The following is a 27331-nucleotide window of genomic DNA, read 5'->3' as shown; positions in this document are numbered from 1 at the left end:
AATGTCCACATGATAAAGAGTATCAAATTTAATTGGCCCAAAGAGTCATTACACAAAGAATGAAATCATTTTAATATCAAAATCTCATTAAATTGATCAAGTCAGGATGTAAGATACTTACTCATTTTTAGTGACTAGTTCCAAAAGTCCCACATTTTTCCTAATCATCAATTTAATGGCAGGTTCATGGTCAAAGAATGCAGCGTGATGAATGGCCGCCCAGCCATCCTGGTCTGTTGCCAGGATGTTGCCATAGTTGGCAAGGAGACAGGCAAGAGCATCAAGAGCACCACATCGCGCTGCCACATGGAGGGAGGTAGGACCTGTAACCAAGCATCTGAAGGTCATATCAAGGTCAAGTTTATCATGGGTATTTTATGTACCGGTATTTCTAGTCACAAGTTATCAATTTTCTCAGAGTTTCCAGGACACTGTAATTATTCTTTTTAAAAATTATTAAGGTTATCAAAAATGTTATTTAACATCTGATATATCAAAAGATTGATAAACTGAGGAATGAAACTTGTGAAAAAGAAAAGTAAAATGCAAGTTACAAATTAGAAATACGAGACAAAGATGAATTTCACTTGGTTAAAAATGCATATTTTAATTGTTTTTACAATCATTAAGCAGTAAAAATTCAATATAATATTGTTTTTTTCAAAAATCTTAATTTTGATTTTTGCAAGAAAAAGAAACAATTTCATATGAAAATGGATGTTAGTCCTCAACACTGCCATATTTTTACACATTACAACAATTTACAATATCAAATGTGGACAAGGCTAGTGGTACATTGCTATGTACATATAAGACGTTGGAGAATATTTCAATCTGGATATCTTTCCACAGTTTACATTATACAAAACTACGTAAGATACTGTAATATTGTGTGTTTATTGGTTTCTATGAGAAGTCGCTCTAAATCTGAAAATCTCTTACAATGACATAATACTAGATATATAACTGTTAGATATGGTATTTTACTATTAAAAGCAACATTCGGTGGTTTGCATTCATACACAATATGACTGCCAATGCAAAATCCTTTCCGTGTGAGGCCTTAATGCTTACTGAAGGAACTCAAAATGTATGTCATCATTTTTCAAAATGACAAATAGCAATGCTAATTCCTAAAATTCTGTATTTCGTTAAAGTATTTCTGTAACATACATCAGGAATCATGGATTAGTGATAATGTAGTAAACAATCGGGCAATGACATTTATAGCTGATATAAATGTTGTATGAATTCATCAGAGTGTAATACTGTATATATGACAAGTTGTTACATGTTGTTAAATATAAGTTGCTCTACTGAAATAATGAAATCTTATCTCCAGTAGCTGAACTGAAAATTATGATTTTGAACAAAAATCAGATTTCAAGTTATATCATTTGTTTTATTTACATGATACATATGTCAGACTTTACATAGAACTTCATTTTTTAAACGATGATTAAAATACAGCTAAATTTATCAACACCACCTTACCTTTATCGGGGATATTTGAACTTGACCCCAATAAACACCACCTTACCACTTATTTATTATAGATGACCTTGACCCTGATGAACAAAATCCAATGAAACTTTCTAATATCAATAACAGGTGCTTTCAATTAGTTGTTAGTACCCTGTGATTACATTGGAATTGTGACAGTTAAAAGTTCACTGATTGTATAGATAATGCTAGCAGTAAGTGAACAACAAACTACATTCATGGTCTCATAAATTCAATATATAATGACACTCTATATTTAAACTTGTATGTCTATAAAACATCATATTTCTGTGTTCATTACAGATAGTTCAGAGCAACACTTTCACACTATAATTTGTTAAAATTCCTAAAATTCATTTTCTGATTCATCTTTGCATTTACTTGGGCAATTATATTTCTAGCTACCACCACCAAACGAGTGGTACAGTTTTATTTTTTTTTTATTTTTTCAATTTTTAAAACAAAAAAACAAACAAAAACAGAAAAAAATAAACAAAATGAGTTATAAATCAATAAAATTTCTAAATAGATACAGAGGTTATTTTGAGTTATGTATGTTTTCTGTACAATAAATGCTGCCATTATTTCTAAGACTAAGCTGTTTGAAAGTCATGCAATTATATAGCAGAAAAATAGATTTTCTTAAAATACTGGAGGCAGAAAATGTTAGTGAGTTTATTTGTCAAGTTCATGCAATGATACACTAGTGAAGATGTTGCTTTAACATAATGCAATATGTTTGGTTTTTTTGCCAATTTCCATTCAAAGAAGTGGACATTTCAATACAGAAATCAACCTTTTCTTTCATTTCCATCAAACAAAATTGTGATAATTTTTTCCTTGCAAGGATGTGTTACCATTTTTTTTCTTCGTATTTCAGAATAACTTAAAACTTAGTACATTGTACTTCCATATTGCATTAGGTGTGGTCAATACGGCATGCAAATTTATCTAAATCATACAAAAAAGAAATTCGTTTCCGAAAAAAAATTTAAGATAACATTGTCAACAATACTTAGTGAGTGTTTTTCATAATGTATATTTTGAAATTAAATTGGTCAAATCTATTGTACTGATTCAAGTAAAAAGAACAGAATTATATGAAGAAATCCATAAATCTATTTAAAAACAAAAACAAAAAATCTCTGAGTTAAGCAAATGTTACTTAAACATTCAGCAGAATATCTGATTCAAAGGCAAATTCAAAAGAAAACATAAAACATTTTAATAAGCAAAATAAAATTTTAAAATCAGTTCAAGGAAATCGGAAAATCAAAAGAAAAATTTAATTAAATCATAATATTCAAATTCAAACAAAGGCATTAATGTCTGTTGCATTTGTCACTGATTAACAACCTTGACCTGTAACTTCTTTACCATGTAACCACTCATACTAACTTTTGAAATTGACATTCATAAATGCCAAATATTCAATCCTTTGAATGGTATTGAATTCATTACTGTAAACAGTAATCAGATGTCAGTCACAGGGTCCTGTACTCATAACACTACCAGGACAGGAATCAAATCCAAAGGGCCTTGTGTTTGTCTACAAGAAATTGCTCTTATCTATTCAATTGAGTCAAACACATTTCACACTTTTTCAACACCTTGACATACATAATACCCTCAATCACATCACCATGGATGCACCTTTAGCTTAATGCTGAATCCTAACATACCAGCCAATCATTTCTATCTTTCTCCAAATTCCAAACTTCAAACTGACAGAATTGTTCATTTTTTGTTATTACATTTCCCAAAACTAATAACTACAAATTAAAAAAATGCTTCTTTTTTTAGTCAAAAACAAATTTTATGCAAGCACATGTATTAGAACTTGAGGTTTTGATGATATTTTATAGTAATGGGTGTAGAATACTATAGCAAAACCATCTACTTAGATTCAGGAGCAGTGATACTTATATGTCACAAGTATTCCCTCATCAGTGATATCTATATGTCACAAGTATTCCCTCATCAGTGATACTTATATGTCACAAGTATTCCCTCATCAGTGATATCTTTATGTCACAAGTATTCCCTCATCAGTGATATCTTTATGTCACAAGTATTCCCTCATCAGTGATATCTATATGTCACAAGTATTCCCTCATCAGTGATACTTATATGTCACAAGTATTCCCTCATCAGTGATACTTATATGTCACAGGTATTCCCTCATCAGTGATACTTATATGTCACAGGTATTCCCTCATCAGTGATACTTATATGTCACAAGTATTCCCTCATCAGTGATACTTATATGTCACAAGTATTCCCTCATCAGTGATACTTAAATGTCACAAGTATTCCCTCATCAGTGATGCTTTATGTCACAAGTATTCCCTCATCAGTGATACCTATGTGTCACAGGTATTCCCTCATCAGTGATACTTATATGTCACAAGTATTCCCTCATCAGTGATACTTATGTGTATTCCCTCATCAGTGATACTTATGTGTCACAAGTATTCCCTCATCAGTGATACTTATATGTCACAAGTATTCCCTCATCAGTGATACTTATGTGTCACAGGTATTCCCTCATCAGTGATACTTATGTGTCACAGGTATTCCCTCATCAGTGATATCTATATGTCACAAGTATTCCTTAAGCAGTGATACTTATATGTCACAAGTATTCCCTCATCAGTGATACTTATATGTCACAAGTATTCCCTCATCAGTGATACTTTAATGTCACAAGATCTGGACACTGTATATTGTTTACACAATGTTGGTTGAGGAAAAGCAGGAAAGTCTGACGATATATCAGAATCTTTCCATCATCTTTGATATCACAAATCATAGAATCAACACAGAATTTCTCATTGAGGTGGTTTATAGGTCCTGCACACCTCAGCCTAAGGAATAAAGAGTGATACCATAACAGTATATAGATGTGTAATTTCTATTCAAATCTGTCTATACAGGCCACTAAAGGACGAAGAGAAAGTGGCCTTTATAGGGTTCTATTACTATGATCCACCGACCTTTATACACAGTTGGCCAGAACCCAGGGTGACCTTTATATACAGGTGGTTGTTGTACAGAGATGGTCTATTTAACATATTTGACTGTACTTCAAATTTAAATGTAGATAAGAATGTATATCAAAAAATTTGGGGGGAGGTGGGTGGGGGGAACAAAATCATTTGCATATCAAATGGTATAATAAGATGTCATGCAAATTCATTCGTGAAGTGATCAATGCCATCAGAACCATCTAATATATATAAAGTCATTTCATGCTAACATGCAAAATAGTATTTCATCAAGACATGTTCCCAAATAATGTCAAACATTTCCAAGATTGCTCTCCCATTTCCTCTTAAAATGCCATACCCTCAATCTATCAAACATTATTGGTATTGCTGTTTGTACAATGACATCTTCTTCAAAGCTTGATTTTAAAGGCTACTTCCCATTTCCGATCAATTTTTATAACTCTAACACCTGATTGTTTCTTTAAACCTATTTTACCAATTTATCAGAAAGAACAGATTGTTTGGTTAAGTCTAAATATATGTGACTTTTTGACTTTGAGTTCCACCATTAGACAATCTTTACTCCACACAGCATGTTACCTCCCAGCTCTCACAGACAACCAAAGAAGCAGAGTATTACAAGTGTATATTGTGTCAAGTATATCATAAGCACATGCTTTGCATGTCTGTAAACATTCACGCTTGCCTGATATTCACTGAATGTGCATGAGAGCATGCAGCGTGTCATGTGACCAACGTAAGTCACATGACTTTTTATTCAGTGGAGGATGATTTTGATATCACCACATAGAAAAACCAAAATGAAGCTCATGCATGGCAAATACCTGTCGCTTTTGATTCCATCACTATTTCTCCTGTCCCTTTAAAAGATTTTTTTTCAAAGTTACACATTTTTTTTTTCAATCAAAAAAAAAACTTTTAAAGTATTCAGCTGTGAAAATGGATAAAAGCAATCATCATAGTACTTGCTGAAAACTCAAAATTGGATTTTTTTTTCAGCAAGCATATCATCTCACTGTGATGTGTGATACAGTAACAACATGCTGGTACTAATCTTAGTATTTCTAGGTATCTCACATTTGTTGTGTATATAAAATCCTGAAATGAAAATACCATTATAACAAAAGGGCTAGGCCATCTTGATGAAATAACTGCAACATTTTGGTTGTGCTTCACCTGGTTGTTGACAAATTTAAGATTACAGTATCTATTGCAAAATACAAAAAAAAAAAAAACAACATAAACACATGACTGATTAGATTTTCAATGTGTTCTTGTCTTTATGGGTCATGTGTTTACTATCCTGTTTGTGACACAGTGGAATATGAGTCTTCGACTGACTTATTCAGTAGGAGAGAATATTGATGTCACATACAATGGGAGGGATACAACAATTAGTTACACACACAGAATTTCTGGGAGGGAGTTTTAGGGAGAGGATCTGTAATACAAAGTGGAGATTAGCTAGGTTTCTGACAATTAATATTCATGCAGGATTATTGAATGTTATCGGGTATAATCATGTTAAGTTTGAAAAGGTTATGGATAGAAAGTTGGCTGAATTTTTAAAGATGTCAATTAGTACATAATTATATAATATATGTATATTGTATACAATGATAAAATGTCAAGAAAACATGAATTAATCTTGAGTATAGAATCATTAAGCAGCATTGCAGAAAATGAAAGATTGTCCTGACTACAGAGATCTATATTAACAGCTGAAGATATCCAGAGACTGGGCAGGTGGAGGGTGAAAGAAGATCAAAATCAGAAATGTTTATTTACAAATCTCAAGGAAGAAGGAACGCAGGCCATCCGATGACCCTTTCCCCTGGCCCTCTGTGTGAAAATTGTGAAAAACATCATCATTATCAAACCTGTGTACAATATCATCACTTTGTGCGCGAAATGAGATGTTCACACCACTCGAGTATGATGTCATCACTTTGTGTGTATTAAAACAGAAAATTATGCTGTGTGACACTATAATTTTGTCTGTGTATAGTGATCATCAATGCTTGTGTTCATATTATATAACAGGACCAGCCACAATTGTGATCATCACTTATATAATCTTTAATAAGCTCTACCATAAAAGTCTTATCAAACATAAAAATGCAAATTGCCAAATTAACTTGACGTGATGAATAATTAATATGACAGATAACTACTGATTGTATACAGTGTACTTTACCAGTGTGTATAAACATTCAGGTCTTGTATACCATTTTGTAACATAAATAAAATCTTTAAATTATTTCAACATAATGGGTATAGTGACACATCAAGAAAGTTAATAAGGTAATACAAAATGTTATCAGCGTGGGTGTGTATGTGTGGGTGTGCCACCAAAGTTTCAACATGCGCATACACACAAATACATGTACGCCAAGTTCACATGATATGTAGCATTCCATATTCATTTGTCAAACTATTCACAAAGGAACCACATCATGCATATTATATAAGAGAGAACAATACTGCAAACATTGAAATTATACAGAATCAAGGAAGAAGATAAAAAGGTGTGTTTTAATCTCTGGGCCGGTAGTTAATGATTATATGTCCATTGATAATTGTAAGATATTTTTTATCAGTCAGACTGATTTCATTATATAACCTTATAACAAAATATGATCTTATTTCATTGGAAAGGAAGCATTACCTGTTTGTACACCTGGTAATTTTAATGAAAAAATAATCAATTACATTTGATTCTTATGGAAACAATCCATTTGACTTTATTTCTAGTGATAAATGAGTCAACTAAGCATCAAAATTCTAAAATGAAAACTGTTTTGTACTAATAATAGTAATTAAAAAATTAAACTCTCTACACACCAATGTGCTGAATGGGAAGAAATGGTCTACAGTGGACACATGATATTTCAGATGTTAATAGCCCGGAAAACACAATCACGGCAGAAATGATGAGAAACTGATTCTCGTAATCATTAATTGCATTCACCAGTTTGGAAATTTAAATTTGGGTTCAAGAAATACTTTCTGGGAATAAGAAAGAATTTTTTAAATTAGCATTCCCGTAATAGTACTGGCATTTTTTGTTAACATAAGACGAACTCTGATTGTGTTCACTGTTCATTGAGCCATGCGAGAAAATGTAAATGTACTGCTAGACAGTGTGTGTTCATCTGATAGTGACTGTAGCCAGATTATCAAAACAAACTAATTGTAAAGAAAATACCAATAATAAAGACTTGGTCAGCCTTGTTTTCAAATTTTGACAATGAAATCTGCTTTATTCAACACTTACACTTGGCAACTTATTTAGAAATATTGTTCCATGTATTATTTGATTTTGAATGCTTAGAGTAACCAGCTGGGGTATAGATGTTAATGGGTCAGGTCATGTAATTACATGTATTTTGTCACCATTCCAAAGCTTATTTCGCAGTAATTAAGATGATTTGTACTCATCTGGAACTTTACCAGACATTCACTGCATGGTAAACATACACCCTACATGTAAGAGACTCATTTATTTAAAAGCAGTAATAAACTCTGATTTAAAACTGAAGATATTTATTTTTCAATTTCATTTGCATCACTGATTACACAGAAATCTGTAATGTGTTTTTTATGTTATAGTGGACAATGGCCCCTTCATCATTAATCAAACCTTACATTGTATTTCTTTGATTTAGACCAAGATTTAAGTAAATTTTTCTTAATTTTACTGTAATTTGTCATTTCAATAAAACCATGGGTTTTCAGATAATTTGGAGTATAATGTGACCACTGTTAAAATCAAGCAGATATTCAATGAATCATTCACAATATTGACTTTAATGAATAACAACAATTTCATTTTTTAATTTTAAGGCACATACAATAGCAATTAATATGAAAATGAACGATAATAAGACATTTGTAAGTACAAATGTACCTGTATTTACAGTTATACTACGCATAAATCTGGAAACAACCAATAGCTTAACACTGACAACTGTATTGTTACATTTGTACATTACCAAGGGAGATAACTCCAACTTGATTTACGAATTTACTATACTTGACAGTCCTCAAAACTCATAACCTGATCAATTTTGGCCGGAAACAAAGGTGTTAAGATTATCAAGTGTCCACTGTAACTATCTTAAAACTGACTGGGAATGAACTATGCTGGGACTGAAAATTAACTATATGATTACAAAATGGACGGGTCTACAATGCTAACATAACGTTTTAATTATGTTAACTATTAAATGAAAAATGATCAAATAGCTAATCTTTATATGATAGTCATAATTTAGTTTTGTAATCATCATTAGTACTTTATCAACGAAGTCACTTTGTTTAATTTCACTGGATTAGTAATAATTTTAGAACATAAATTTTGAAATAGATTTCATTTAATTAATGATCGAATTCATTAATTGTAATTAGAAAACAACAGAAATTAGAAAATTTGTATTTTTTTCAATCTCCTATTATGACATTTTCAAACCTTTAAAAATAATATATGAAGATCAAAATACAAAAATAGTAAACATTTTGGTTAAATACGTACCTGTTGACATGATATTGTTTCGTCGAACATTAATGTCCATCGACTGTAGCAATAGGTGTGTGATGATCTGTGGCCGGTTGTTCATTGAAGCATGATGGAGTAGAGATAGACCCTGCTCATCCTGTTTACTTAACCGTGATGCCTGACCTAATTTCCTGACCTGGGTCATGAACATGATGACCAGTCCTCTCTGTGCTGCAGCCTTCAGACCGTTCAACGGAGTCTATAGCAAACGGAGAAATGTTCTTACAGTTAAAAATGAAGATAGTTATCAATTTAAGTATCTATTTCATATAAATTCAAGACGCTTTTTTTCAAGTATGAATTATTAACAAATTTATACATGTTGATTTTTACAGAAATTCCAGAGTAATATCTTTTATGATTTAATGACAGTAACTAAGTGATTATTTCACAGCTTTTACGATAAAACAATTTAAAATCAAAGTTGATATTGAAGAAGATTAATTATTCAGATAAAAGGAAAGAACAGAATTTTATTTATAATATATATTGTTTCTATAAAATTTCTATGGTTTATGATACAAAACATCAAAATATTTTCAGTTCAAACACAACACTTAATCCACCACCATAATAACATTGCCAGTTTATCACACCAAACTCTGCAACAGGACAACAGAGCATTACCTCCCCTTACCATAATGCAAAAAGCAGTTATTTTAGAAATGTACAAACCAACAGTCAAGTACTGTAATCAATTAAGATTGAATAAGACTTGATATTAAAAACAATACTTCAAGATATAAGCTTAATTGCTTCATTATGGCTCATGAATATCTCTGTAGTAAAAAATAATACAGCACTGTATTTCATTTTGCGAACAATATTCTGAAGATCTAAGAATTAGATACTAAAACTGGACTTCTTCTATTGGCAATTAAACCAACCAATAGCTCAATATAATCAACCCCGTAGAAAATATACTGTTGTAAAATCCATTAATATCAATATGATTTCTTTCTTGAGAGCATAACTATGAAATGGTGCTGTTATACACCTCAATGTATAACTGGTGATGTTATAAACCTCGATGTATAACATAAACATCAAAAAGAGTACATCTCCACAAGTTTAATGAATAATTAGAAATGATCTCACATGGAGCTAATGAGCTGAGTGATCAGATAAGAGATTACATGTTAAAATTTGAAATTCTCTAAGAAAGAGATCAAGAATTTGTTTTATGCTGTAGTTACTTTTTAATTTACAGATACACAAATCATTTGTATACTGAAATATTTAAGTCACCGCAAGATCAACAGATCTCTTATTTCTGAATTGATAAAAGAAAACTCAAACTCATTTCAAAATTCAGCAGCAATAGTAAGCTCAGTGTAAAAGTTTACCTAATAAGATTGATATATTTCTAACTTGGTTATTTCTCCTGAAAATTGGAAAAAGAAAATGAACAACCACTTCATCAAAGCCAAACTCCCCCTTCCAATGTTATTTACAATTAGTCAGTCAATTTCTCAGTTACACAGTGCATGCAACCTGGCTCTAAAATGTCTATTTGGGCATTACGAGATACCTGGTAATTAAGTCATTAAGGTGATAAAAAGGTGTTTATTAGTGCGGGAAAAAAAATCATTTTCGAGTTGCATGTTGACACTGGGAAAATGACAGCTGACAGTACACATGACCTACCACTGGTAAGGTCTCTACAGCCTTTCCCTATTGGTTGTAAACAATGGCAAAATTCTGTTTCATTTGTGATAAAAAGAAAAGGCCGAAAACATCAGTAAACAGATTTGTTACAGCCTTATACTTGTTACAGGTGATGAAGACAAAACCATTTTCCTCTCTGTAGCATTGTCTTAAAAAATTTATAACTTCTTATGTATTTCATGTTTTAGATTTAATGTGCTGTGTCAAATTCCTAAAATCCAATTTACTGATGGATTGCATACAAGATGCATTTAACAATATTGATTTATCATGATCACTGATCAATCAATGACCTAACATCAATTTCATACCTTGTATTTGATGGACTTTTTGTAACCAAAGTATTTCTTAAACTGTTCAATTAGCTGCTGGTCCTGGAAAGGCAGTTTTTTAATCTTTAGTCGTCCAATCTCCTCAAAGAAACTGCGCACCCAGAGAGGTTTGTGAGGGGATTGTGGGTAAAATGTTTCAAACTCCATCATCATAACATAATACCTGAATAAACATCAAGAAAATTTTACTTTTTTTCCAAATAACTCTTTAAAAACATAATAAATGTAATGTAACAGATCAACAGGTGACTTTTTATCCTGAACAACACAATTTTTATCCTTGTTGATTCATCAGTATTCAGTTCTGTCTTTCTTACCAATTTCTGTGAATTAAGTCGCCATAACTCTTCAGATACACACTCTTCATAATGAATTCTTATCAATCATACTTTGTGCCAGCTTTTACTCGTGAATATACTGATGTTTTTGTGAATATACTAATTTTTTTAGATGTCATCATCAATAATCCAGCAAATGGTTCTGGCACATTAAACAAGCTGTCTTTTAATCTTCTCTAATAGTTGACAGACTTACAACTTCCCGTCAATTGTACGTGTAGGGATCTTGTACTGTTCCTTGAGAGTCTCAAACTCCAGGATCTTACTGAGGTACTCCTCTGACTCAGACATCATCTCCTCGTATAGATCTTTGAAGGACTTGGGTGCTTCCTCAATTGGATCTGTCTCCAGGTCAACCAGGATACCTACAGAAAAGGATGAGTCAATTCGTGTCAGTATAAAGAAGGTCAAGGTCAAAACAGTTTCATAAAGGAGAGTACTAGGTCAACTCAGGTTACAGGGAAGATTGAGGCCAACTCCGATTAATACAGAGAAGGTCAAGGTCAACACAGGTTCATACTGGAAAGGACAAGTACAACTCAGTTTACAGGGAAGGATGAGGTCAACTCAGGTGAATACAGAGAAGGATGAGGTCAACTAAGGTTACAGGGAAGGATGAGGTCAACTAAGGTTACAGGGAAGGATGAGGTCAACTAAGGTTACAGGGAAGGATGAGGTCAACTAAGGTTAAAGGGAAGGATGAGGTCAACTAAGGTTACAGGGAAGGATGAGGTCAACTAAGGTTACAGGGAAGGATGAGGTCAACTAAGGTTACAGGGAAGGATGAGGTCAACTAAGGTTACAGGGAAGGATGAGGTCAACTAAGGTTACAGGGAAGGATGAGGTCAACTAAGGTTACAGGGAAGGATGAGGTCAACTAAGGTTACAGGGAAGGATGAGGTCAACTAAGGTTACAGGGAAGGATGAGGTCAACTCAGGTGAATACAGAGAAGGATGAGGTCAACTAAGGTTACAGGGAAGGATGAGGTCAACTAAGGTTACAGGGAAGGATGAGGTCAACTAAGGTTACAGGGAAGGATGAGGTCAACTAAGGTTACAGGGAAGGATGAGGTCAACTAAGGTTACAGGGAAGGATGAGGTCAATTAAGGTCACAGGGAAGGATGAGGTCAACTAAGGTTACAGGGAAGGATGAGGTCAACTAAGGTTACAGGGAAGGATGAGGTCAACTCAGGTTAAAGGGAAGGATGAGGTCAACTAAGGTTACAGGGAAGGATGAGGTCACCTAAGGTTACAGGGAAGGATGAGGTCAACTGAGGTCACAGGGAAGGATGAGTTCAACTAAGGTTACAGGGAAGGATGCGGTCAACTAAGGTTAATTGAATAATGTACTTTTAATGCACAGGTGGAATCTTATTGAGAGATAATGATTTAAACATTACATATTTATAGAAGGAACCATTTCTGTATGGATCTATTACAGACAAGTAAATATCTAACTAATAAGTAGCAATTTATTCTAATTAACGAGCAAGTACTAACTGAAACCCAACATCATGAACACCAAGAAATGATTCTATTGATAGATGTGTTCTGTAACTACCTGGATGTATAAATGACCAATCATTTTCAATCTTACCTCCATGTAGATGAAACAATTTATTCTCAAAATGGAAATTCTTGCACTTGAAGTCAGGGCCAAGTAATAAGGGAGGTAACTCCCTTTCTGTTCGACATTCATCACCTGAAAAAAGGAGATTATCAAACGTAATTCTCCAATGAAATTCCTGATAGAGCTACTTTATTTTGTTCCAGAGGGGTTCTTTTTTTCTTTCAGTGGTTATTTGATTGAGTCGATGGGAAATTATTTTAGGTCTTAAAAGTAATACTAGCTGATATACAGCCCTGTTGTTCTCATTACAAAGATTATTCCATCAGTCTCAGATAGTATTAAAATGTGAACGTTTAGTGTCTGTAAGTTCCTTGGATAGGCCTGAAAGTTGAAGGTTCAACATTAGCTAACGTCTGTAGTTAGGATTAACCAAACTGCATGATCATAACTAATGTTAGGTAAAATATCACTAAACCTTTACTACAGCAGCCTGGTGTTACCTTTAAAACTGTTAGAAAAGCCATCACAAACACCATTATCATTCCTGTATATTAAGATTTATTCAGTGTGTTAACTTTTTAATTACTATTCTAAAAGAAACATCATCACAGATACCAATATCATCCCTTTATGTTACGTTCCCTAGAGTGTTAACATTAACAGTTAAACAAACCATCACAAATGACATTAACATTACAATCTATTCCTCGTCTTAAACTGTCACCAAACTTTTACAAAGTCAGGTACCTTTCTTCAAGTTTTCCATGAAAAGCTCACAAACAACAACCAATGAAACTAATCCTATGTTATTGTTAAGGTACAACATACTTCAGCCACTTGTTTAATTCTGAGAGTTAGAACTGTAGATCTTCAATCCATCATATATTAGGTTTATAAACCATTCAGATTTACCTGCTGTGTTGTTTACACCGACTGGAAACATCAAAAAACATGAAAATGTTTGTAAATCACAAAATTACTGTAACTTTGGATATTGCTATTATCGATATTTATTTCGTTAGAAGAACTAAATTATTTGAATATCTGGTTATTGAGACATATTGTAATGATCACAATGTAGCAGCTGATTTGAGTGGCAACATTTCTCATTTCTCTTCATAGTTCAGATGCCAAATTACAAACAAAGAATTCACAAAATTGTTTAATAATGATATTACAACATCAAAATCTCAAAAGCTCATTGTAAATTTCATCAGACTTGGATTTCTATAAAAATGCACTGAATGCAACCCCCCCCACAACACCCACACCACCCCAACACACACCCTTTCCCTATCCCAACGTATACCCTTCCCCATCACCCCAACTGTGAAGACTGGGATTTACACACCAAATAATTTTCTGTATTTAAATGTCAGTTAGTATATGTCTGGTAATATGCCTGCCATATATATTGTTGTTTCATCACAAATAAAAAACAAAATCTGTTACATTGCCCTGCTACAAACCCACTTAACCATTGGAGACAGAGGTACTGTGTTAGCTCCGTGGGCTTATTGAAGGTTTCCAAGTAAATATGGTAACTTCACCTGGCCTTTATATCTGTAGGTTACTCATCAACAACACGGTATACATATATATATTGTAGATCAGTGATCTGTGTGTAACACACCATTTAGGTACGTTGTATACAATAGAACCAATATTGGTATTTAAATTCAATGTTTTGTAAACACTTGTATTCTATATGTCTATCTGAATGTACATTTGTCTCGACAAACAGTGTTTTATTGAAGAAAATGCCTAATGTAAATACTAGACCACTTAATGTGATAGTTATAGGTTTGTACCCTGAATTACCTCGTCATGAACATCATATGTATTGCAATTGATCTTTAACATTACAAGCATTTGCTGTTTGATATAAAAAATGTCTGAAAATATGAAGAACAAAAATAATTCCAAAGGACCTGAGTAACGAACATGAACATCCCACCAAGATCATTGATAATTCAAATGGTTATTAAAAAGAAATAATTCTACAATCTTTATATACATATGACCCATGCAACCTTGAAAGATCAAAGGTCAATGATTTGGATCAAATTACCTGGCTTTCATCCTGTTGATACCATAATTCTGTGTTTCTTGCTTATTCAAAAGAACTTGTTTAAAAACTCATTCAAAATGCTTCTGTCAAATATACCACAGTTCGTGGTTATTAAAACGACAATAACAATATGCTGAAGTCAGGCTGACAAGAGAATATGGCTTAAGCTCATCACTCGTCATTTAGGATGTCTGATCCTAATCAAGTCAAATGGTACATGCAATTTAAAAGAATCTTAATTTTATCACAGTAAAATATGACAGGAATTTAAAGGATTTACCAGTACTTTTAAAAACAAACTTCAAATCTGTAATTTTTTACTAATTTAGTTTTATGTACTGCAACTTCAGTCTACAAATAGGAAATATATATGTTGGACCTTAATATGTACTCAGTACATATGTGTTTGTACTTTAAATCTAATTACTAAAGACATGTGATTGTCTAATCAAATTACAAAAGAGTAAATAGATATTCAATAAAAAGACTGATAAATATAATATATATTATGGTAAATACAACAGAGGGCGTCTTAATTACCTAGCCTGTCTCTACTCCATTTAACCCGTGGAGTCAAAAGAACCCTAGATCAGAAATATAGGCTTAATGATGGAAATACATTGCTGTTGTGGTACATTTGTTCTGAATAGTAAACTGATTAGTTGACAGTAAATTAAATCCCATACCTATGGTCACAGCATTATCATCTATCATCAAACGATAATTTAATTTTAGAAACAACTGGACTTGAAATGCCCTTTGTTCAAATAAATATATCTGAAACATTTTGAGGTAATTTAAAAATAAAATTGAAGACTGTGATTAATGGACTTACTTTGAATATAAAGCTACTGGTATTTAAGATCTACGGGAGTAATGTTGTGTATAGGAGATGTTTACATTCCTTAACTAATGGTGAACGGTTAGGACAGTGAGGAATTCCATTTTATAGTACAATGGGTTTTTTATCTAAAAAGATGTTTGGAGACTTCTGTACAAAATGTCTACAAACAATAAAACTTCTATTATACCATTGGAATTCATCACAAAGGTGTACCAGTTAGACACAACAGATGCAATCCTATCCAGAATGACATAAAATGGTGACCTTTTTTTCTCTCAATTATTTCTCTCTTTTAAAACGAAATAGAAAATTTTGTTGTTGAGTATGATGAAGATATTTTACTTGTGTAAAGAAGAATTCCAATATTTTTACACGTGCACTAAAGGAAACTATTGCTATACTTTCAAACTTTAACTGTAAGATATATATCTAAAAGAAACAAAAAACATTTAAATATTGTATCTCTCTATACAGATGTCCAATATCTACAAAGTAAAAACACATTAGGTACTTAATCTAGTAGTGATGTGTGTTATCAGTGCATTAGGTATATTCAAGTTTTTTAAAACCTATTCTTCATTTTAATCAATGTAGGGTTTTCTGTATTACATAAGCTGTACTTTCATGAATCAAGTTTAAGAGATTAGAACACAATACCATTTTGGAATATGTCCAGAAGTTACCAGTAATTAAAGTTTCACATCAGGTTTTTAATAATCCAACTAGGCAAGCCAATACTAAGGTACTTGTTACCCAACTTGTGGTAGAAACAGAGGAGAACTGTAACCAAAAGTACAACGGCATCAAGTGTAACCTCAGGGTGAAAGTAATTAAGTAATTAAACAGTCTCCATTTCATCAGTAGTGGGTTTTAGATAAAGAAGATACATCAGATAAAAATACATATATAATGTTTCAGGCTGTAATTATTATAATCATTTAGAAATATCTCATTTCTTCAGATTATTTAACTGGGAATACCACTGCAGGTATGATATTTCGGAAAGGGCACACAAGCTCTGTCATGGTCTCCTAAATCTGAAATTGACCCCCTTCGTCCCCTCCCCTATCCACTCCTCTCACTGTTTTTAAAATTTCATATAGAATGACAATGACTGAAATTTAGTAAGAATGGCTAATATTCCTCAGTTCCCTGGATTTTCCCTGCTAAATGTGTTTATCCAGCAAAATGTGTCTGGTAAAAATTAAGCCCACATTTACATCGATTACCATTTGAATGACGTGTTACCCCTCCAGACTTACAACAGGACAAATGTATGGTTTGTGTATAAAAATGTATTTTAGGACACGTATTTTATATAATTTACTAAAAAGTATGTGACTGAATATATAACATCATGAATGGTGGAAAACAGGCTGGTATTTATATCTTTTATTAAAATATTCTTGTTCAGCCCCAATAAATGCATAACTCAAACGGCCATTTGGAATACAAACCCTTCTGATATTAGAAAGTTAAAGTCCCTACTATGGTATATCTGTAGTGTGTATGAAGTGTTTGCATATGTAATGTATTGATAGAAAGTTCCATGGGATCCCGCAGTGATCAAGCCCACGTCAATAAATGTAAATTAAATATAATCTACTCTCCTACACAGGTGGTTCAAGTCATTGTAAGATTCAATAATACATATCACCAGTCAGTGGGACGTGACCTATTAGACTCCAAAAACAGCATCTATTTTGTATGTGTTATCGTATCCATAACAGTAAAAGCTGTATGTATTGATCAAACATACAAAATCAATAAACAATATCCGACACAAAATAACCTTAGAATTTCTTCATACAAACAGCTCTATATTGTGGTGAGTATAGTTTTACATCCTGAAGTAGCCTTTGTCTTTATTTAAAGATATTGATGCCTTAAAAGACAACACATACCACAAGGAAAGACGTCAATAATTCAAAAGGCAACAAGCACCACAAGAAAAAATATCAATACCTCAAAGGGCAACATAACAAAATGGAAAGATATTTATATCGCTAAAAGCAACATGTACCATGAGGTCAGATATCAAGACCTCAAAAGGCAAAAGGTACCACAAGGACAGATATCAAGACCTCTACAGGCAACATGTACCATAAGGTCAGATATCAAGACCTCTAAAGGCAACATGTACCACAAGGACAGATATCAAGACCTTTAAAAGCAACATGTACCAAAAGGTCAGATATCAATGCCTCAAAAGGCAACATGTACCACAAGGACAGATATCAAGACCTCAATAAGCACCATGTACCACAAGGACAGATATCAAGACCTCTAAAAGCACCATGTACCGTAGGACAGATATCAAGACCTCTAACGGCAACATGTACCACATGGTCAGATATCAAGACCTCAAAAAAGCAACATTTACCATAAGGTCAGACATCAAGACCTCTTAAGGCAACATGTACCACAGGACAGAAATCAAGACCTCTAAAGGCAACATGTACTACAAGGACAGATATCAAGACCACAAACGGCAACATGTACCACAGGGACAGATATCAAGACCACAAACGGCAACATGTACCACAGGGACAGATATCAAGACCTCTTACGGCAACATGTTACGCAAGACAGATGTCAAGACCTCTAACGGCAACATGTACCACAAAGACAAAAATCAAGACCTCTAAAGGCAACATGTACCACAAGGCCAGACATCAAGACCTCTTAAGGCAACATGTACTACAAGGACAGATATCAAGACCACAAACGGCAACATGTACCACAGTGACAGATGTCAAGACTTCACGTTTGTTTCAATGGTCACTTCTTTAATGATTACAATAAATAGTAGTAGGATACTGCAGTCTCACATGGGACTGAAAAGTGATTGCTAACATTATAGTACTTGTCAGTTTTATACAAGGTATATAAAAAACTAAGTCCAGATAAGAAATATAATAACAGGATCATGAAAACTGTCTTGTCACTATAGCTGACTTTTACCAATCACCTTCGCTGGATCTTAAATTATGTTACTATCATGCAAAATAAATTTGTAAAGGCTACTATAACAATGAAAGTGTGATAGTTTTCACCATAAATTGTATTGGAGTTGTTCTTTCATATGCAAACCAAGCTTAACAGCTACAACGTGGTTTTGGTTGTCTCTGGTACCATTCATAACATAGGAAGGATGGACAAAAACACTGATGAGTTGTATGAGATTCCAGTAAAATCACTTCTGTTTTTTTCTTTCTAGTTTCTTCTGTCATTCTGATATCCAGCATGCTACCACTGCAGACTAACAATTTGGATCAATTAAATAGGTAAGTTTGTATGTCTATGTCTCATAATTGTTGTAAAATAAATCAAATTTAGTTTAGAAATCTTTCAAATAACTTTCAGACAAAAGATGGGACAGCACTCTAGCAACAACACTTTGGATCCTACAGTTGTTTGAACAAGTGAACAATATTGAACAGTATGACAACATGCTTGTTTTTCTGTACCCCTAATCATATTACATCTAGATATAAACACACTGCTTTAAATCTATTTTCTAACCATGTATACCTGAAGTGTGATGTTAATACATAGCATGCTTTCACTCTTTTTTATACATACTCAATCCTTTTAAAACTTTAAACGTCTTGTTCTTACAAAGTGGCCTTTAGATTTGAGAGGAATAAATTAGTAAGTAAAGTATAATACCGAGTCCAACAAATCACTCAATACCAACAAAGCAAAACAATGCACTTCAAAAAGATCAACAGAAGTTGTAGGAATTTGTTGGCATCAAAACAAAGACTATTAAGGGAAATGATACCCATACTATAAAGTAATAAATAAAGAAATCAGTAATTTGAAAAACATTCCATTAAATGTCTGACTATCCCTGATCATTAATATCTAAAGTCTCTGTATGACACATATAATTTATATCTGTGTCATAAGGACCTACAATAAAGCTACTTCACATCTTGGTATTTATTTTCAAACTTTAGAAACACTGATATTGAAGTAACAAAAAGACAAATTAGCAAACTTTAAACTCCGATGTGTATATAATATACAGAATACATTAGGAAATTAACAGGACTGTAAGCCTTAGTGTCACATACATATATCCTACTTTATGTCTGGTATACTGCTAGGGTAAATATAATGTGAGTACTTCTCCGAGATCTAGTAATTGTCAATGTCAACACATAAGAAAACCTTGGTACCATTATAACACTGAAGGTTGCAGTTTTGTTTGGCGTTTATGTCTTCATAAAAGCTAAGATCATTTGAAGACGGTGTTCACTGATAACAGAGCCAGTCACGAGCATGTTAATAGTGCCATCACACTGAAGTATCATAAACTAGACTGGGTATAGACTACCCTGCCCAGTAATATTAAACTGACAACTGGCTGACCAGTTAATACCCCTATCATTTACATAGGTTTTAGTGTAACCAGGGAGAACTAACCTTAGAAAATATTTCCATTTTATGTATCATTCAAAAGTCAGAGATCTCAGATTTTTTTACCAGCTTCAGATGATAGGAACACTGACATCTAGTAGACAGGTATTCGCATAAAAAATAAAAACGTCACCAGACAGAGCCCTTTGTGTCCTTCCTAACAAAGCTTTAGGATACCAAGAGACCACATTGGAGCTGGGGACTCCTTCTAAGGGAATCAGGGACCTTGTCATTTTTGGTCCTATTTCCTTATAGATTAGGATAAGTATGCTGGTAAATGAAGGTCCCTTAAGAGACATGCATAAAGCCAAAAGAGTTGGGACAAGATACTTTCCTAAATCCTTCACAGAATTTACACATGCACCATTTTTATTTAATTTTACATATGTATTTTGTGACATATTAATTAAACTCCTAAACATGCTGTCTTGCTGGTATCAACTCTAATATGGAATGATTGACTTTTAACGATTATATCACATAAAGTTGTACACCCATCAACAGCACATTCTCACTGGCAAATACAGCATTATGTATTCCTAATAAATATTTCAATAGCGACATTGTGTATCACACAATAAAGTACCCATACTACAAGTTAATATAATCGATATCAGACCCAGAAAGTGATATGGACGGAGGCGTGATAAGAAAATGCTACATTCATGATCCAATAACAATCATACAGGAGTTCCACGCAAAACTCATCAGTATAACAAACCCACCTGGAACGTCGATATACACCGGGAGACTACCAACATGATTGGTCACACACAGTGGGGAAATCAATACACTCATTACAGTGAGCTAGCATGTCTATTAACTTTTGGCCATATTTATTGTTCCATGGTCAATTATGGTACAATAATTAATGAAAATTCAACAGAACGTCTTTTAATTATGGGATTAGGTTTCATTCTTCCTTAAATATTTACATTTCCCTAGTTTATACATCAAACAGCATTAATGTTTATTTAACATAACTCTATTTATCAACAAGGTAAATGACCTGAAATTTGTCTTTCTGTTTCCAATTTTTGCTACCAAAAGAAAGATATTTTGTGAATGTTAACAATAAAGTTATTATGGTTCAGGAACAAACAACCTGATGTACCAAAGTGAACAAAGGGCCTGAAGTCTGTATATTGCAGGACATGAGGCAATTTATTTAATAGTAGTATCCAGCAAGATTGTTAAACTAACATTAAAGAGTATTTTACTTCCCCGTGCACTTAGTTACATCTTTAATTATCTCAGAATGTTATGTTTTATTCAGAAAAAAATATCTGTTACTCTTACGAGTAATTTACATCAAAGGTTCACTATACATCATATGTACAAACTGCAATCTGGTTTCAAGGTTTTCATCTCAGTTGTGACAGATAATGTACTTAAGCAAAGATATTAAAATACCAGTATTTCAATTTACTTGACCAGTTCTGAATATTTTTGACCATTTTCATGAAAAGATCCTTGAAGTTAAGATCCATTCAATCTATAACCTGAAAATAACAGCTATTAACAAACATAGAAGTCTTCCTGACTGCAAATTTTCATAACCTAAATGTACATGTTTTTACGATAGATATTAAGCTTCTTGCAGACATGTCAGTTAGCATGACTGGAGACAATATTTACAACTCTGCATATATCAGTGGGTGCCCTTTAAGTGCTATCATGCAGGACTGGTATGCTGCATACATCAAAGCGAATTACTTCAAAGCCTGCATACCCGACTGGTGATATACTTCCTCAATATGTGCTTAAATTGTCATTACAAGTAAATTCATTTTAAAATACTGCCACAGATTTTCAAAGAAATTAATGAATAATAAATATTTTAGATCAATACAATTGTGAAATACTTCTGTTTAACACATCAACATCTGATTTTGTTAGTTTTAAAGGTTTGCAAGTTAACATGCATGGTTTACTGTCACACTATATTTTCTATGTCCCAACTCTCAAGTACCTGGTATACTCTTTTATGCACACAGGTAAACATATTTCTAGGAATAAAGATTTTTAATTTCATTTTAAAAGTCATCTTCATTTTTCAAGTAAGACATGTGTCAGAAACTCTGATTTTTTCCTAGTGGCGATACTGACACATAGATATAAAACCCATAATATTCTATCTATACTTACTGGAGAGATTGGGAAGGAGTCGACTCATGTCTGGGATTTTCATTCTCTTCCTCATTCCGATCAGAAATGGTGTGAGGAAGCTGATGAGTTTTAACATATAGAGATTCCTGCGAACTTCTGCCTTATTTCCGAGCTTTTCTTTAATTATCTGTTCATGCATTTGAAGTCTTGTGTTGATCCTCTCATAACCAATATGGTTGATGCGGTCGTCTAAAACCTTCACTACACTCGACACTAACCAGTCTGATTCAGCCACATACATATCTTTGTATTGCTGCACATGCTTTTGAAAAAATGTCATTTGCATACTTAAATCTTCGACGAAACTCATGAAGAATTTACGTTCCTCGTTCATCTCTGGGTCATTTGGAGGTTCTTGAGGGAGGTCATCATACACATTTGCATAATCTGGATCTTTTGTTATATCCAGCATTCCTGAAAATTTTACAAAAAACATTAATATTTAAACATGAACGAACATCTCAACTGATTTCTATTTCTCAACCAAACATCCTACTTGCTACTGATCCTACTTACATAATATGTATATCATTTTATTCAACACTGAAGCTACCAATATGATGCCCCCAGTTCATCTGACTGACACTGTACAACTTGTTAAGTACGCAAATTTCATAAAACATGATAAAAAAAAGGACTATATTGAATCAGATATGACTTTCATTTTCAATTTAGTCCATAAACTTATCAAACATAACACCATGTTAAACAGTTTCCACAATATCTAAAGTTGTACTATACAACTGCCATCTATCAACCAAATGAACATTACCAGGTTTTTTGATGACCATGGCAACACCAAGGTAAGAAGAGCAGTCCAGATTTGTTAATCACCATTTAATCAGACATATGTCTATTTTTAGCATTGCTTTAGACATTTATCATCACATTATAAAATCTTACCAGCCCCAGAGAACTCCGGAAGAAGTGGTTTCATTCTCTCAACTTTTCCATTTGGATCAATGTCAAGATTCCTTCTCCAACTTTCCGAGAACTTTGTTCGTTTATCCTTTGGAAAATAAGCACCATGCCAAAGGCTTTTCATCATATAGTCCACATTTACAAGTATCTGACCTATTCTCGTGTCAATGTATGCAGGCGGGATCTGACAGGAAGTACTCAGGTCATAGTTTGCCTCCAGACAAATGTTAGGAGTCTGGTTCAATACAAATATTCCAAATGTCAGTTCCTGTATGATCTGGTGTACCTCTCTGTAGTCGAGAGGCAGTGTGTCCGACTCCTCAGCCGGAATCAACACTAGACAACTGTTGGAATTCCCAGGATTCAGTTGGCTGATCATCCCCATAGGAGGGTCTGTTGGATGTTTGAACTCATCTGTTGACAACATCCAATGTGACTGTTGCCATCCTAGCAGTTCTTGGCACTCGTAATGTCCGAAGCGTTCAAAGTAAGTTGCAGCACTTCGGCCTGCAACACTAACCCCTTGATTAAAACTGTCGTCGGGTGCCCCCGGTTCTGGGGGCTGGGGTGTCCCTGATGTCATAGACATATCTGTCCAGTTAATGTTCCTAAAATATCATCATCCTGAAAGCTTGTCAATAACCTACAAAAAATAAAGACTTAAAAAGTTTAAAAGATTATAAAGAATAAGAAATTAATGCAATAGAAAATATCAAACTACTATATATATCAAAGATAAAATACTTTTTGGCATTCCTTCTGACATTCATATACTTGAAGGTGGCTTTATACCAAAAGTATGTTTCCTGCTGGAAACATTCTGTAATTACAGGTGGATCTTCATCACAAATGTTTTTATTGTTTACTTTAGATTGTGCTCATCTGTCTATCAATCATATGATGGAGTTTACCATAATTCTGATTGAGGCATGACTAGTACAACGCATAAAGGTCAACAATTGTTAGAAAAAACCCATTAAAGAGATCAAATAAATCCAATTGATTCATTCAACACCTATATATACCAAAGCATTTCTCTTTTCTATACATTGTATTGAAAATTTGGTTAACAGCCAAATTTTGTCTAATGCCTTCAATGTCAGAAAGTTAGACATGAAAAGGAGCATATTTTCTACATTGACCAGGATCTCTTGGTTATATGTTATGATGATCTTATAGATTGTATATTAGGTGAAAAGTGCACCTGTCCTTAGTTTGCATGTGCAATAGGTAAAGATCTGATGTTCATGTATATAAATGTCCTGTGAACAAATAAATGGAATTCCATTTGTTTATAATTCAGATTTCATAAAATCTTGTCTTTGCATAATCAAGACATAAAAAGACTGTATTGTATGTTCCTATTTCAATACATGAGGTACTCATTTCATTTTTATTTATTTATTTGTTTATCTACTTATTACTTTATTTATTTTTCATACTGGATTTTTTTTTTTTTTTTTTTGGGGGGGGGGGGTTCGAATTGGAGGCAAATTTGATCCATTACTAGAGGAAATTAGTGATACAAATAGTGTGATAAATACAAGATTAGATTGTGGGATGACATTTTGAAGAATAGAAAATGGATATGAGTTTAATACAATAAATATAATATTAGATAAGACATAATCACAATAATGACTAATGATATGATAATAGTACTTATACTGGATACATGATATATATGTTTATACAGAACTGTACATATAAACCTATCTGATTTGTTGAATTTCATAAAAAAAAATGTGCTGCATTATTATAACTACGGAAAATATATATCGAAACACGTGCCTTGCCGAAAAAAGTAACACAGAGCATGCGGCTATACTGATTATGCGACCATTAAAACAAGGCGAAAACAATTCAATATTTAAGGAGAATTAGCGGCAAACGACAAGGTCCTACTCAAAACATTGACCAGATCAGGTGTAAGTAAACATGGAAATCGAGACCATTGCTCGCGTCCTAAGTTACCGACTCTCCTTTTCGAACGTTGTCATAATTTTTTAATATATGATTTAAAAAATACTCACCATCTTTGCGACAGAGTTTTGTCTACAACTAGGAGCCTGTGTCAAATTCCTGAACAAATGTCTGATGGTGATACCTCACACTACGGTATTATAACAACACAAAACACAGCAAGACTACACACGACGACGGCCATGGGGCACCTGTTTGGTCAACAAATGTAATATGTAACGACGATTGTGATTGGCTGAATTGGTATCAATGGAAGCCGTGCTCGTGTCAAAGTTCAGCTTGCTCACTTATCTGATTCACACCTGCTAGATCAATCGACACGAGTCCGCCGCGGTTCGCTGTTGAAAGACCGGACATATTATCGTTTAAATCTTTATTGTTTTATGTTTGTCGTCCATTGTCGGTATAAATGAAGAAGACAATAGACACGCGAAATAAACATGCTGACATAGTTCTCACCAATAATGTACTTGGTACTCTTAGTATTTAAAAAAAAAAAGTTCAAAAGTATGATCAGGCAAACAATGTTATAGAGCATAGTTTATTTTTGTTTGTTTTCGTGACTCGGGTTTAACGGTTGTTAGATGATAAGTTTGAAGTTTATTGTTTAGAATATGAATTTGAACACCTATTCAATTTATGGTAAATCCGTGATCATGCATGAAATAGTTGTACTACAAAATGTAGCATTATTTCCTCAGACAAATTGTCGGCAATAGTCAGCTCAGTTCTTTGTTATACTACACATGCATTGTTGTATATACATTGATGAGACTAACCTCGCGTTACTTTTATTCTGGTCTCTCGCCATTATGTACCTACTAGTTATCCAAGGTCTGGACGATTCTATAATATGGACTAATAACGCTTTAATCTTGAACGCAATGCAAAAAATGTTATATCTGGATATATATATATATGGAGCTATTCGATCAAGAAATATTAAGTTAAGCGGTTGTATCAAAATATACGTACATCTTATTCTCTATATGTTTGTATACGCCTATGTTGTAAATGATATGTTTCTTCATTTTGTAAGGCCAAATGCAATAATGGATGGAACGAACGAGAAACACGTTAGTAAATCAACGAATCCTCCGAACATACTAACAAGCATTGTAACACAAATTCCCATGGAGATTATGATAGCAAACAAAAGTACTCGTCCGTTCCATATCTTCATCGACCTTCCCCTGTCATACCGCCATTGTTTGACCTGTAATTACTATCATGAAAAGGAAGCAATAAATATGAACAAGTGAAATCGATGGCCGCCAAGCTTTCCGGCAACAGCCATCGCTCTCCCCACTCTTCCCCCGTTATTATCATTGATTTATTTTCTCAAGTTATAAAATTGAAGTATTGTGAAATACATTGGATGAATAGTGACATTCACATTAATATTATGTAACATCATTATTTCTTACACTTTAATGATAGTGCGTGTGACGCCGGGGACAGGATCTGTTCAGTTACTTGAGTAACGGATGGGCTTTAAAGGACACCCAAAACACGATATGGAGTATGAACACAAGTGATTATAAAAAAGTAGTCATAAAATATCATTTAGATTGATTGTACCACACTGATTCATGTGACTTTCATAAAATAGTTCCGAAGAAGTCTTGACATTTTTCAACATTGTTAGTCAAAATATAATGTGGTCGCCATTGGAAACACACTTTAATGTTCACTAGCATCCACTTATAATGCACTACAAATTAGTGGATATTTAGGGAAGTTTTTATGATATTGCAGATATCTATGATATATAATATAGTCATTTCCTATAATATATTTGTGCCGGGACGTAGATATCAGTTATATACGTCCCTGATTTGTGCAATCATGGTTTTCCTGAAAACACACTTACACCTACGTGCATGAAATTATCCCTACCTTGCGTTATCTTTTATAATTATTTTTAAAAAATC

General features: G+C 33.3%; 1 protein-coding gene across 1 annotated transcript in view; it reads right to left on the bottom strand.

Moving 5' to 3' along the window:
* LOC132547320 (ankyrin and armadillo repeat-containing protein-like) overlaps nt 1-24003 on the bottom strand; it is a 35621-nt gene extending 11618 nt beyond the window's left edge. Inside the window, exons 1-7 of the mRNA XM_060211085.1 lie at nt 23397-24003; nt 22473-22907; nt 13009-13113; nt 11607-11775; nt 11052-11235; nt 9049-9271; nt 122-323 (exon numbers count right to left, since the gene is read on the bottom strand). Coding sequence (XP_060067068.1) covers nt 122-323; nt 9049-9271; nt 11052-11235; nt 11607-11775; nt 13009-13113; nt 22473-22907; nt 23397-24003 — 1925 coding nt within the window. The remainder of the gene's footprint in view (nt 1-121; nt 324-9048; nt 9272-11051; nt 11236-11606; nt 11776-13008; nt 13114-22472; nt 22908-23396) is intronic.
* Between the last annotated feature and the right edge of the window lie 3328 nt (nt 24004-27331).

This window comes from Ylistrum balloti, unplaced genomic scaffold, assembly GCF_031769215.1.
Source record: "Ylistrum balloti isolate Yb309-2 unplaced genomic scaffold, AGI_CSIRO_Ybal_v1 Utg369946, whole genome shotgun sequence".
NCBI classification, from domain to species: Eukaryota; Metazoa; Mollusca; class Bivalvia; order Pectinida; family Pectinidae; genus Ylistrum; species Ylistrum balloti.
Note: the sequence above shows the minus strand (reverse complement) of the source record. Positions and strands in the feature narration are given on the sequence as shown.